A 13,139-nucleotide genomic window follows, 5' to 3' on the forward strand; every position below is an offset into this window, starting at 1 on the left:
GCTACTGAGGCAGAAGGCACACAGGGGCGCAGTGAGGGCCAGGCTTGGATCAGGGACAGGTTGGGGAGGGCTTTGAGTGTTTGGATTGAGCTGAGCAGCCATTTGGAAGAGAAGAGGGATATCATCAGGACAAGAGGGGGGTTATGGCAAGGCCGGGGCAGGCTGGAGACAGGGCGAGGCTAGAAGTGGAGACATTCAGGAGGTGGTGGCTGTGGTCTAGGTGAGAAGTAACTGCAGCTGGAAGGGGTGTGTCACTAGTGGAGAGGCCATCCCACTACCAAAGCAGGCTCAGGGATTGACAGGTGGGTGGGCGGCAATGAGGAGGGGGAAGCACGAACATCTGGCTTGAATGTCCGAGGTGCTGCCACTCTGAAAGGATCCCTGGTGGCATAGTGGTTAGGCATTGGGCTGCGACCCCCAAGGCCTGCAGTTTGAAACCACCAGCCAGCTGCTCTGCGGGGAAACAGTCTGGAAAACTCACAGAGGCAGTTCTACCCTGCCCCATGGGATTGCTATGCGTCAGCATCAGCTCAATGACATTGGTAGTGAGACCGAGAGAGGCCCCTCTGAACTGGTATCAGATCACATTCAGGCTTCTCTCCTGCTGACCCTGGCACCTGCAGTGGAGGGTCAGAGGATGGGATGGGATTCCCCCACACCTCCCATTCTGTCATCCCTGTTAGTGTCCCCGAATCCTGGCCTCGGCAGTCATCTGTGATAGCTACTTTCCCTGGAGTGGCCGAAATTCCTAATTATCCAAGTCCCCATATACCAGCAAGGCCCGAGGGCACACTGCCACGTAGCTAGCAGGTGCCACGCCTGCCTCTCATCCTCACCCCCCCTCACTCACCTCAGCAGCACAAATGCTAGAGAGGGAGGGACATCTCTGGAGGCCTCCGACCAGGAATCCTCACTTGGTTCTCATTAGTTGGGATCACAGAGAGGAAAGCACCCTGCCTCTGGAGAAGGGAGGCCAGGTCGTCTGCTCTGGCTTCTGTTGGGTACCAGCTGGGGGACTCTGGACAAGTCATCCTGCCTTGCTGTCCTGGCTTGCTCTCCCTGTGAAATACACACGGGTGGTCCCTGCCTGGCTGCATGCGTAGAGGATGGCTAGGGCGCAGAGTCATACCACCCTGGGAGAAGCCAAGCCTCCCACCGGAGTATTCTTGGGGGCCTGCAGAAGGTGTCCTTCTTGCTTGTTGTTCAGTCATCCCTCCTGTACGGGGGTACATCTGTACCTCAACCCTCTCCAGCTCAGGGCAATTGGCCATCCCTCCCAAGGGGCAGGTCATCACTTCTCCCCTGGTCTATCCATCTGTGAGTCACATCCCTGGGCAAGCGAGAGAGGGGGAGGGCTTTGGCATAAGATATGACACCCCCAGTCCATCCCAGCTTGGGCCTGCAGACCTGGCTGGAACTTGTGTGAAATGGAGGAGGCAAGTGGGAGAGGGGACTGGTGACGGCTGTGATTTTCAAAGTCAACTTCATTAAGTGATTAATTGGGGCATCTTAGACCTGGGGAGCGTTCCCATCTCCCCATGAGTCCTGTTCCTGGGGGTGATGCTCTGAATTCAGGACAACCAAAGCCGTGTAGTTCAGTGAGGATCCTTGGTTGTCTAGCACTGCACTAACAGGAGCACTGCAGTGGTGGCTTTCCCTAACAGCAGTGCATCGTCTCACTGGCAGGACACTCTCAGTTACACATCAATGCCCGGCTCTAGGGGAAGGCTTCTCTCTCCATCAGCTTTGGGTGAAGATCCTGTTCTCAGCAGCTTCGATTCCTTGGTTCATTGGTAGGCATCTCTCTTCTCCCATCTCTGCTCGGTCACTTACTAGCATAATCTCTTTTATATCTCAAAGGAGATTAATATAAGACACACCCTATGCTAATACTGTCTCATGAACATAACAGAGAAAATCTGTTCCCAGTGGGACTCTATCCACTTGGGCTTGGGAGTTCAAGTTCAAGTTCCAGAAACCCACCCAAAGGCGCCGTTCTGCCCTGTCCTGTAGGGTTGCTGTGAGTCAGCGTGGCTCGATGACAGTGGAGAGCAGCTACAGCCAGGGGCTTTATGAAATTTAAATGCATTAATATGCATTATGTATATTTGTGTCATTTGAATACATTAATATACATTACATGCCTGGGAGCCAATGGAGGCATGGGGTCACCCTATGCGCTCCATAGGGTTTTCAATGGCCGTGAGGCTTCAGAAGTATCTCCAGGCTTTTCTTCACAGTGCCTCTGGGTGAATTCATACTACCAACCTTTGGTTAGTAGCCATGTGCTTCCTTGTTAGTGCCAACCAGGGACTCCATGCTGAGAGCAGTGCTCAAGTCGTACTGACTATTATTAGTCACGCACACCGCTTGGGGAGGGGTGTCAGTGCTGACTGTTGTTTTTAAATAGGCCTGCCTCTAAGTGAGCTCCAGTGAACAGGGCCCCAGAGATAGAGGCGCCCAGCTGTGCTCACTCCCAGAGAATTGCTTTCTGGACAGAGGCTGTGGCTGTGATTGCTGAGACTTGCTTCTCCACGCCAGGTTCTGTAGGCACGGACACGGGTGAGAAGCCATGAATGCCAAAGCCAGAATCTGCGCCTCACAGCACCACCACCTGGCTTCCAGAGCCCTTAGTCAACAGACATGTCTGAGTGTGGGGTTGGCCGGGCTGTCAGTACGTGAAGCAGCCCTGTGGACACAATCTGGAGGGTCGCCTGTGTTCTGAGCCCTAAGCAGGAGGCCTGGGCTGCCCATCTGGGTACTCAGCCCATCCCATATCCTGTCTCTCACTCTCTGGCCCCCATTTCAGGGTGACTGACTCCCGCCATCTCCACCTGTACATGCCGGCTGGGATGGCCTTCTTGGCCGCCATCACCTCTGTGGTCTACTATCACAATATCGAGACCTCCAACTTCCCCAAGCTGCTAATCGGTAGGTATGAGCGGGCCAGCGAGAGGGAGGTGGGAGAGGGCGGTACCTTCCTTCATTTCTTTAGTGGGCGCTTACAGAGAACCTATAGGTGCTTCAAAGTGGAGCTTACAGGCTGATGGTGGAACCAAGTGAGCGAGGGGGCAAGTGGTAGGAGGGGGAGTTGGGGCCAGCAGAGGAGCCAGAGAGATTCCTGAACTTGGGTCCCAAGCACCCACCGGGGTGAGTGCTGGCACAGTAATCTCCTCGGCCAAGGCCCTGGGAGGAGCAGGCTGTGAGGAGGGGAGAAGCGAACCAGCTGTTCTGCTGTGAATCAGCTGAGTTTGCCAGGCACTGAGACAGCCAAGTCAAGCGTCGGTGGGCAGTTCGATAGGCCTGTTGGACTTCAGGGAGCTAGCGTCCACATCCAGAAGTCGCGCTCGAGCAGCTTGTAAGAACATCTGAAGCTTGACGCTGGCTGAGTTCCATGCAGAGAGAGGTCCCAGGAACAGATCCCGTGGTCTGCCAACCTTTAGAGAGCAATCCAGGGGGAAATTGGCAAAGGAGATCCAGGAGATGTGCCCAACTAGACCCGCTGATGCTTGTGCCCGGGGCCCCAGGCAGAAACCACCCTAATCCCTATGTGGTGTGCCAGGCTCTGTACTAGGCTCCTTGGAAAAGTGACTGCACGAACTGTGGGTCTTGTTGTCAGCCCCATTTTACTGACGTTGACACGGGTGCAGAGGGTAAAACGATCATGGAAACACTCCCGAGCCAGGCACTGGCTGAAGCATTGCAGTTGGGTTCGTGCAGGTACTCCTTCCCACCTGGTGAAGCAGAAGCCGCTACCAGTCCACTCTCTAGAGCAGCGGCTAGGGAACGTGTCCTAGTGGCTAGGGAAGAAAAGGGCAGAGCGGGCTTTAGAGCTCCGGGAGTCTGCCGCCCAATCGGGCTCTTCATCGTCTCTGACGCAATGCATCGAAGTGTCGGCCTGCCTCCAAGTGTGGGGATCGGCTACGCGTTTGGGGTCACGCTGCACATCTGGCTGTTGGGCTGAGTTCAGATGGTGTGTCCTTAAGTCAGACTAGTTTTCAGCCACCACAGCCTCTACTGACATCCAGTCAAAGCCTTCAGTGCGAGACCAGCGACAGCATAGTGTCACGAGGGTGGAGGGTGTCCCCCAGCTCATCCCAGGTCTGGTAAGGAGACCCCATCACGCTCCCCCTGGGTAGCCCCCTCACCTCAGGGCCCCTGGGGAGAGTGGGTGGGGTGGAGAACAGCAGGTCCAGAGAGGGGATTTTAACATCTTAAGTGCTGGCTTCAGAGAGCTGCTTCTGAAGCAGGCCCTCACGGCAGGGAACCCCTCCTGAATCACTGGGTCTGACTGACTTTGGGCATCTGTCAAGTTCATTTCACTTTCTCCAGCAGGCCTGTCATGCTCTCGCTTCAAAGCACAAGTGACCACCCCAATTAGACTGCCCAGCTCCTAGGAGCAAGGACTCCCTCCGTCCATTCCCTTGTGCCAGAGTTCTCTCCCTCTTGGAGGCTCCATAGCACAGACAGTCCTGGATCGTGGAAACAAGGAATGAGCGTAGCCAGGAGCTGTGGGGCCGGCGTGGGAGGTGGGGTGTTGAGGGAGCAGCTGCCTCTCCAAGAGGCTACTGTTTGATCCCATGGAAAGATAAACAATACCTCGGCTTACATGGTCCCACGAAAGAACCAGGAGCCCCAGAGGACGTCAAGAACATGATCCATGAGAAAGTCACGCTTGAGTGGAGAACTCAAGGGTGGATGGGAATTTACTGAGAGGAGGGAGGATGGCTTCAGGCAGATGGAACAGCACGTGCAAAAGGTCCCAGGATGGGAAGTACAGGGCCCGGTAGAAAACCTGGGAAGACAGCAGTGAGAGCAGGAGGGAGCAGAGAAGCCACCGAGGGCTGGGCTCGTGGACATGACCGTGTTAGTGCTTTGGGGAGGCCAGAGTGGAGGAGGAGGGAGAGGGGAGAGAGGACGGTGGACTGAACTCAGCACCACAGAGTTGGAGAGAAGTGAGGGTATTCTAAATAGTGAGGAGGTGAGATGGACAGAAACGTACCTCGGACTGCCAGAAGGACAAACAGATCCACCTTGGAAGAAGCCCGGCCGGAGTGCTCCTTAAAGGCAAGGCTGGCGAGATTTCGTCTGAAAGTTTAGCTGTGTTGTTAGGAGAGATCAGTTCCTGGAGAGGGACATCGTCCTGCTTGGGGAAAGAAAGGGACAGTGAACACGAGGAAGGCCCACAGGGAGATGGACTGACACGGTGGCTGCCTCAACAGGCCCAGGTACCAGAACCATTGCGAGGATGTCCCTCCCGGGACCAGGCAGTGCTATGTTCTGCTGTGCACAGGGCCGCTACAGGTCAGAAGCAATGCGATGGCACCTGACAACAATGACAACAAGAGGAACAGAAGTTGGGAGTGCATGGATGTGGGGCGGGGAGAGAGGCATGGGGGGGGGGAGGAGCAGCCGTGGGCATTCAGGGCTTAGAGTTTGTCCACAGCCCTTGCCTCGAAGCACTTCCTTTCCATTTCTCCTCCTCCCCCATGCAGTCCCTACACTTTTGCTGAGTGGGAGTGTCTGCTCGGCCCCCACCCTGCAGGGTGAGACTGTGGTGATGGCCCTGAGGCTTGGTTATGGGCCCACCACGAACTCCCCATGTGACCTTAGACACATGGTTTCCCCATCTGGAAAAGAATAGCAAGCCCCTGCCTAAGCCATGGGGTTGTTATGAAGATCAGTTCAGACCACATCTGGTCAGTGTCAGGGGCAGGACTAGGTGAGGCCCGGTGTCAAGTCTTGGCCCCAGCACTTGGTCCTCTCTACGGGCTACAGAGGCCTCGAGGCCAAGGTTGACTCTGTCTAGGAGAGTAGGAGGGTAGAGGTGCGGAGACAGGGATGATGTTCCAGCTGTGAAATTTCTTGTGAAATCAGAGCAAGCTGGGGGACAATTCCCAATCCAGAGGGCTTCTGCCTCCCTGTCCTAATGTCCAAGGACCTGAAGACAGCGTCCAGGCCCAAGCGGCTCAGCCCTGGCCATAGGGAGAGACTCAACATATTGACTTGGTTTCTAGCCCAGGACAAGGCTGAGGCTAGCTACAGTCCAGTCCCCAAGACATTCACATCCAAGGCCACCTAGGAGAGTCTCCTTCCCTTGCTGTGGTCAGGCTAGAGAGGAGCTAGAGGGGACATAGGCTGGCCTTCTTTGCATATGGCTTTAGAAAGTAACGTGGCCAGGAACTCCAGGTGCTGAAGCTTCCCCTAAATTGAAGAAATAAAAACAGCAGCTCCTTCTGGGGCTCCTAAAGCCTCTCAGAAGCCCTCGCCCCACTGCCGTTGTGTCCATTTCCACTCACATCGACCCTAGAGGACAGAGTATCTCGGCTCCTGAGGGTTTCCAAGATTGGAAATCTTTACAGGAGCAGACAACCATCGACCTTGAGGTTCGCAGCCCATTGCTTAACCTGCAGTGCCACCGAGGCTTCTAAAGGATCACTTAATTAGGTGCTGTTGGGGAAGTGTTGAGCTGCTAACCCCAAGGTCAGTGGTTCAAATCACCAGTCACTCCACTGGAGAAAAATGAGGCTGTGTGCTCCAGTGAAGATTCACGCTCCTGGAAGCCTTGTGTAAAATTGCTCAGAGTCAGAATTGATTTGATGGTTGGGGTGTGGCTTGGTTTTTTGTTTTTTTTTTGGTCTTTTGTGGTTCTGAGTTGATAGTGGCTTATGGCAGGGGTGTGCTGGGGCAATGGGAAGGGAGAGAACATGATGCATGGATGGATGAGTGGGTGGATGGGTAGGTGGGTGGGTGAATGGCTGACTGGCTTAGTGATAATTTGGGAGGTATAGAGGGCTGAGACCTAGAGGTAATGAAAATATTCACCGCTGATGTCTGCCAAGCACCCACCGCGTGCCAGACTCCCGGTGCTAAATGCTTGCCGTATGAGGGTCACACTGGTCACTGTTATTATCCCCAACTCATGGATGGAGCACCTATGGCCTAGATGCGCTAACTGACTTTCTCAAGGCCACACAGCTATTCAGTCACAGGATCAGAGCCCAGCTGTGCCTGGCTTCAGGGCCCCAACTGTCACCTGTACACTGCTCGGCTGCACAGTGCTGAGGCGCACTGTTTCTGTGTGTCCCCCCCAGTGGGGGTGGAGAAGCATCACTATGCTGTGGTGGGCTCTGGCCTGGGAGACCAGGACCCGGGCTCTCACTCTTGCTGTCTCTAACTTAGGCCATCACCGCTTCTCTCTCTGCCTCAGGACCCTCATCTGTAAAGGGAGAGAGCTGGATTTAAGGACCTTTAAGAGCTCCTTGGCTTGGGAGTCCGACGAGGCGACCATTGTGCCATGGAATTGATGCTCCTGGGCGCCGACATTAAGTCACCCCAGGCTTCGTGACCTTGAGGGGGACAGCAATGCTCCCCTCTGAAGGTTACTGTAAGGGATAAATGAGAGGATGGTTTAAAGTGCGGACTGGCACCAAGCCTATTACTTCATTGCGCTCCAACGGGAGTGCCCCCACTGTTCCTTATTGTGAAGGGAAGGTCACTGACCAGCTGGACTCAGCAGCTGACTGTGGTTTTGGAAGCTGCCCATCAGGAGTGCTTGTGCATTGTCTCAAAGCTATGTGGCCCCATTTACTCAGGCACACGTACCCCCTTACTCAAACGTGTGCACCCTCCCCCCACAACACAGGGTTGTCCCACTCACCCCTCCTACGCGGCACACTCGTGTTCTCCTCTCCCCCTGCCCCCCACGAACTTGCACACCCACATGAGCGAGCACACTCGGGAGCATGAGCACACCCATCCTCTGTGTTCTCCCATCCCTCCTCTGCAGCCCTGCTGGTCTATTGGACCCTGGCCTTCATCACCAAGACCATCAAGTTCGTCAAGTTCTACGACCACGCCATCGGCTTCTCGCAGCTGCGCTTCTGCCTCACCGGGCTGCTGGTGGTCCTCTACGGCATGCTGCTCCTCGTGGAGGTCAACGTCATCAGGGTGAGGGTAAGCGGGCTGGCCCTACACCACTGCCCACCCCACATCAAAGGTCACCCGGGTGCTTCACACCTGCACCCTGCCCATCCTGCCCTGGGCAGGGCCCCTATCCTGCTTCTTAGGCAAGTCCGAGAGGGAGCCTGCTGGCTGTACTCCTCCCACAGAGGGGACCTGAGGCCAGGGCTCAGCCAGTGGCCAACTGCCCTCTACCCCAGGCTCCCAGAGGGAGAGGGGTGACAGGCTGGGTGAGCCACAGTTGAAAGATTGTGTGTGAAACCACAGAGAGGTAAACTAGAGTTTCAGGTGCTAGTTTCTCGGTTGTTGTTGTTTTGTTTGGGGCAGGATGGGGGCAGGGAAGGGGAGAAAGACTTATTTTTGTTTAAGTTTACCCTCAACAACCAGCCAGAAGGTTACTTGTTCAAGCCTACCCATCAGTGGTGTGCAAAACAGGCCTGGCCATCTGCTTCCACAAAGCCTACAGCCAAGAACATGCCAGGGAGCAGTTCTGCTTTGTAGCACACGGCGCTGCCGGGGATTGGCATGGACTGAGTCAGTGGCAATGGGTGTGGTGTTGTACTTTATTCATGTGGCCATATAGCTATACCTGGGTTGACGAATACATACAGACACACATACGGATACATACAGATGTATCTATATGTGCACACACACCTGTCCCAATGTAGACGGGTGCACACAGACACATTGACAAACGTGGTTGCACTCCTGTCTTGTCTGAGTACCCTTTCTGCTTGCCCCACTTCTCGCTTCCTCCCCGCCCCCAAGCCTCCGCCTTCCCAGGGGTCTCCGATTCACAATCCTACTTGCCCCTCCATATTTCGTGAGCATATTAGTAACGCACCACACACACCATTCTAAATATATGTAGATTCAGGGTTCTCTTTCCCCCTCAGCACACAGAAATATATAGTCCTCCCCCCACCCCGCCCCCAGTATCTGTTCCCTTAAACTGGATGGTGTCACACCCAAATTTCTCACCCAGCAGAGATATTCCTTAGGGCTCCCTCCGGCTCCCCTGGTAGGACTTTCCTCACCCTTCCTGTGGACCGTGTGCCTGTGCAGCACCCAGTGCAGGGATGAGCCACCTGTCTCCAGCCACCCGCCCCGGGACGGGCTTCTTGCAAATAGCGCACTGGGGAATAGATTTATGTCTCTGTGTGCTCCTCCTGCCTCTCTCTCTCTCTCTCTCTCTCTCTCTCTCTCTCTCTCTCTCTCTCTCTCTCTCTCTCTCTCTCTCTCTCTCTCTGTGTGTGTGGGAGGTATCTCAGTGAGTGAAGCGTCTGGGTCAAAGGGCCTGTGTATTTTTAATCTCAATCGATGCCAAGGTCTCCTTGAAAAAAGGTCCTAATCTACCGGCAATGGCCGGTGAAGCCTTCCGCCCCTCTGCCAGCCGGCTCTTCTGAACGTCTGCCCAGCTGATGAAGGTGAAGTGCATCTTTAATTTGCAGTGCTCTGACTCCTCGGCTCTCCGTTGGTGATGTGCAGGCTACAAAGGCAGCCTTAGTCAGGCTTCTCTAGAGAAGCAGAACCATTGTGAGAAAGAGAGACAGAGAGAGAGAGAGATTGATTCACTTCAGGCACTCAGACTGGCAGGTCAGTGGAAAGGCTGGGGACTCCTGCAGGCTTGAAGCTCTCACTCTGCAAGTCAGGAAGAGTGAGGTGAGAGTTTGCACACAGAAAAACCTATTTATAATCTCGAGGGAGAATTGATGATGTTACATTATATTGAATGGTATTATGCAGGGAATCTTCAGCTTGTCACCTGACCCATTATGGACTTGCCAGACCTCCTACTCCTATCCCAATGCATCCTACCTTAACACACACACACACACACACACACACAGAGAGAGAGAGAGAGAGAGAGAGAGAGAGTGTGTCATGTGAACCTATTCCATGAAGTCAATCTCTCTCCTGGTTCTAAGCCCCATTCACATTCTCTTGTCTCAATTGACCCTCACAATAACCCTGTGATGCCAGCTCACCATGATCCAGGTGAGGCACCAGCCCCTTTTTTTTCTGTGAGGCCAAGTACCATGACCTTTTTAGATGAGAGAACATTTTAGACATGTTGTGTCCAAAGACACCCTGTGTTCCGTGGAAGAGACTAGACCTGAACCCAGGTATGCGTGACTCCACGTTCGGTGACTCCTCCATGAAGCCTGGCCCTGCTGCCACGTCTGTGGAGAAGGCTGCCTGTGCATGCTTCCTGCTCTTCCCCAGGCCAATGTCCAGCGCAGCCAGGGAACCCAGACTAGTTACAAGGTCAGGAGGCCCCGGCATCTGGGAACCCTCATAGGCAGGAGATGGTGCCGTGGGTGAAAATTCGAGGGTGAGAAGTCCCAACCAGGATCCCTGCCGGGACAGTGGGAGGGGGTACACTTACCCACCTCTGCCCCATGTTCTTCACAGAGATACATCTTCTTCAAGACGCAGAGGGAGGTGAAGCCCCCCGAGGACCTACAGGACCTGGGAGTGCGCTTCCTGCAGCCCTTCGTGAACCTGCTGTCCAAGGGCACCTATTGGTGGATGAATGCCTTCATCAAGACTGCCCACGAGAAGCCCATTGACCTCCGAGCCATCGGGAAGCTGCCCATCGCCATGAGGGCCCTCACCAACTACCGGCGGCTCTGCGAGGCCTTTGACGCCCAGGCGGTCAGTGGGGGCATGGCCTCCCCGTTCATTCCCAGCCCCGTAGATTAGAGCCATGGACAGGGACCTCAGAGGGCATCAGTCAGACCCCTGGTGGGGCAGGTGGGGAAAGTGGGGCCCTCCAAGGGGCAGAGGCTTGACCAAAGTCACCCAGTGAAATAAAGCAGTTCAGGCATAAGGATGCACCGGCCAGGTCGAGCTGGGGTGGTCGCCTTCTTCAACCTCGGACGCTGAGGTCCTGAGGTAAGGGCTCCCACTGGGCTGGGTCGGCACCTCCCCATATCCCAAAAGAGGAAGCGGAGACCCTGACAAGGGCTGTGGCCCTCAGCTGCCCGCCCTGGACTCCTCTCTTTGCCTCTGCGCCAGCACAGAGGCAGACATGGTGGCAGACACCCCGCATCTCCTCTCTGCATTGCACACGGCCCCTGGCCAGCTCTGGGACTCTGACCACTCACGTCCTCTCTGCCTTAGTTTCCCTATCTAGACCATGTTGGCCTTGATGGGGCCCATCCATCCATGTACCTGGTGATTCCTTGATTTTTTTTTTCTCTTTGTGGAGTGTGCCTGCTAAAGTAGACATGACCGCTGGCTTCCCCCAGGCGGCTAGAGTCAGGGATTTCCCCCAGAGGCCAGGGCTTTCTGTGAGCAGGCCCTCAGCCATTCTGACCTGGCCATGGGTCTCTCTGGGCAGCGGAAGGACATGCAAAGCACTCAGGGTGCCCGGGCCATCTGGTGGGCACTCTGCCACGCCTTCGGGAGACGCCTGGTCCTCAGCAGTACTTTCCGAATCTTGGCCGACCTGCTGGGCTTCGCTGGACCCCTGTGCATATTCGGAATCGTCGACCACCTTGGGAAGGAGAATCAGGTCTTCCAGCCCAAGGTAGGATGCCCCAGGGGTAGGGCAGAGTGCCCTCTGAGAAGTTTTAACTCATGCATGAGAGCGGAATGTGTATTCAAGAGGCCAGTGTGTATGGCCAGTGGCCACACAGGGGCAACTGTCACTCGGGCAGAGTGACCCATCAGCTACTAGTAGCCCTCCATCCAGAGAATGCCTGGCATGGGGTCAAGAGGAATGCCAGGAAGGGAGCTTTTGCTGCGAGAAGTTGTAGACTGCCCCAGTACCCCACCGCACCACCAGCACCCTACTGCTTCTCCCCATTCTTTAATTGTTCAGAAAGGAGTGTGTCTACACAGCAGTTCTCAACCTGTGGGCCATGACCCCTTTTGGAGTCAAACGATCCTTTCACAGGGTCGCCCGATTCATAACAGTAGCAAAATTACAGTTATGAAGGAGTAATGAAAATAATGTTATGGTTGTTGGGGGGCAATCACCACAACATGAACTGTATTAAAGGGTCGCGGCACGAGGAAGGTTGAGAAGCGCAGGCCTGGAGGGTCTGACGTTTAGATTAGCAGGCAATTGCTTAAGCCTCGCATAACCAGGGCTCCTTACGTGTGTCTACACCGCTTTTGCCATGACCCTGAAGTGATGAGGCTAGGGACAACCTTTACAGTACTAGAACCTCATTAACAAAACAGGGAAAACCTTATTTCCAAAGGGTTGGGTGGGGGAAGCATAACAAAAGATGCCGGACGGGGATGGTGGTTCCAGGAGCAGGGATCTAGGTTCCCTTCTACTAGCTTCGCCGCCATTCTTTCTACTAGCTTCTCCGCCATCTTTGCTACAGGATTTTTCTCTTGACCATATGGCCCCAGGTAGTTGCTCCAGCTCCAGCCGCTGTGTCAGCACTTCCAGCTCGTAGGATGGTAGAAGTTGTTAGATGCCATCGAGCTGGCTCCTACCCATCTTGATGCTACGCCCAACAGAAGGGAACACTGCCCGCTCCTGAGCCACCCTCGCAGTGGTTCCTGTGCTTGGGCCCATTGAGGCAGCCACCCTGTCAATCCGTCTTGTTAAAGGACTTCCTCTTTTCACCCTCCCTCCACCTTACCCAACACGAGGGCCTGCTCCAGGGACTGGTCTCTCTGGACATATGTCCAAAGTATGTGGGACAAAGTCCTGCCATCCTTGCCTCTAAGGAGCACTCTGGCCTTACTTCTCCCAATACAGATCAGTTTGTCCTTCTAGTAGTCCATGGTACTTCCAGTATTCTTCTCCAGCACCGCAGTTCAACTGCATTGATTCTTCTACAGTCTTCCTCATTCAGTATCCAACTTTCACATGCATATGCGGAATAGAGAACACCATGCTTGGGTCAGGCCCACCTGAGTCCTCAAAGTAACAACCTTGCTCTTCAATACTCTACAGTCCAATGCAGCATATTTACCTAATGCAATACATCTTTTGATCTCTTGACCGCTGCTTCCATGAGCATTGATTGTGGATCCAAGTCAGACAAAATCCTTGACAACTTCAACCTTTTCTCCATTGATCAGGACGTTGCCTATTGGTTGAGTTGTGAGGATTTGGGTCTTCCTTACATTGAGTTATAATCTGTACTGAAGGCTGCCATCCTTGATTAACTTCTCTTCACTTTTTGCGAGCAAAGGTGTGTCTT

General features: G+C 54.5%; 1 protein-coding gene across 4 annotated transcripts in view; it reads left to right on the forward strand.

Moving 5' to 3' along the window:
- Positions 1 to 13,139, forward strand: part of ABCC8 (ATP binding cassette subfamily C member 8) — a 94,943-nt gene that overhangs the window by 3,836 nt on the left and 77,968 nt on the right. For 2 of the 4 annotated variants that reach the window (XM_075548424.1, XM_075548425.1), the window contains exons 3-6: positions 2,810 to 2,931; positions 7,790 to 7,956; positions 10,381 to 10,623; positions 11,312 to 11,500. In XM_075548424.1, coding sequence (XP_075404539.1) covers positions 2,810 to 2,931; positions 7,790 to 7,956; positions 10,381 to 10,623; positions 11,312 to 11,500 — 721 coding nt within the window. The remainder of the gene's footprint in view (positions 1 to 2,809; positions 2,932 to 7,789; positions 7,957 to 10,380; positions 10,624 to 11,311; positions 11,501 to 13,139) is intronic. The other 2 variants (XM_075548426.1, XM_075548427.1) reach the window with 1 other exon arrangement.

Source organism: Tenrec ecaudatus, chromosome 4 (assembly GCF_050624435.1).
Source record: "Tenrec ecaudatus isolate mTenEca1 chromosome 4, mTenEca1.hap1, whole genome shotgun sequence".
In the NCBI taxonomy this organism is placed as follows: domain Eukaryota; kingdom Metazoa; phylum Chordata; class Mammalia; order Afrosoricida; family Tenrecidae; genus Tenrec; species Tenrec ecaudatus.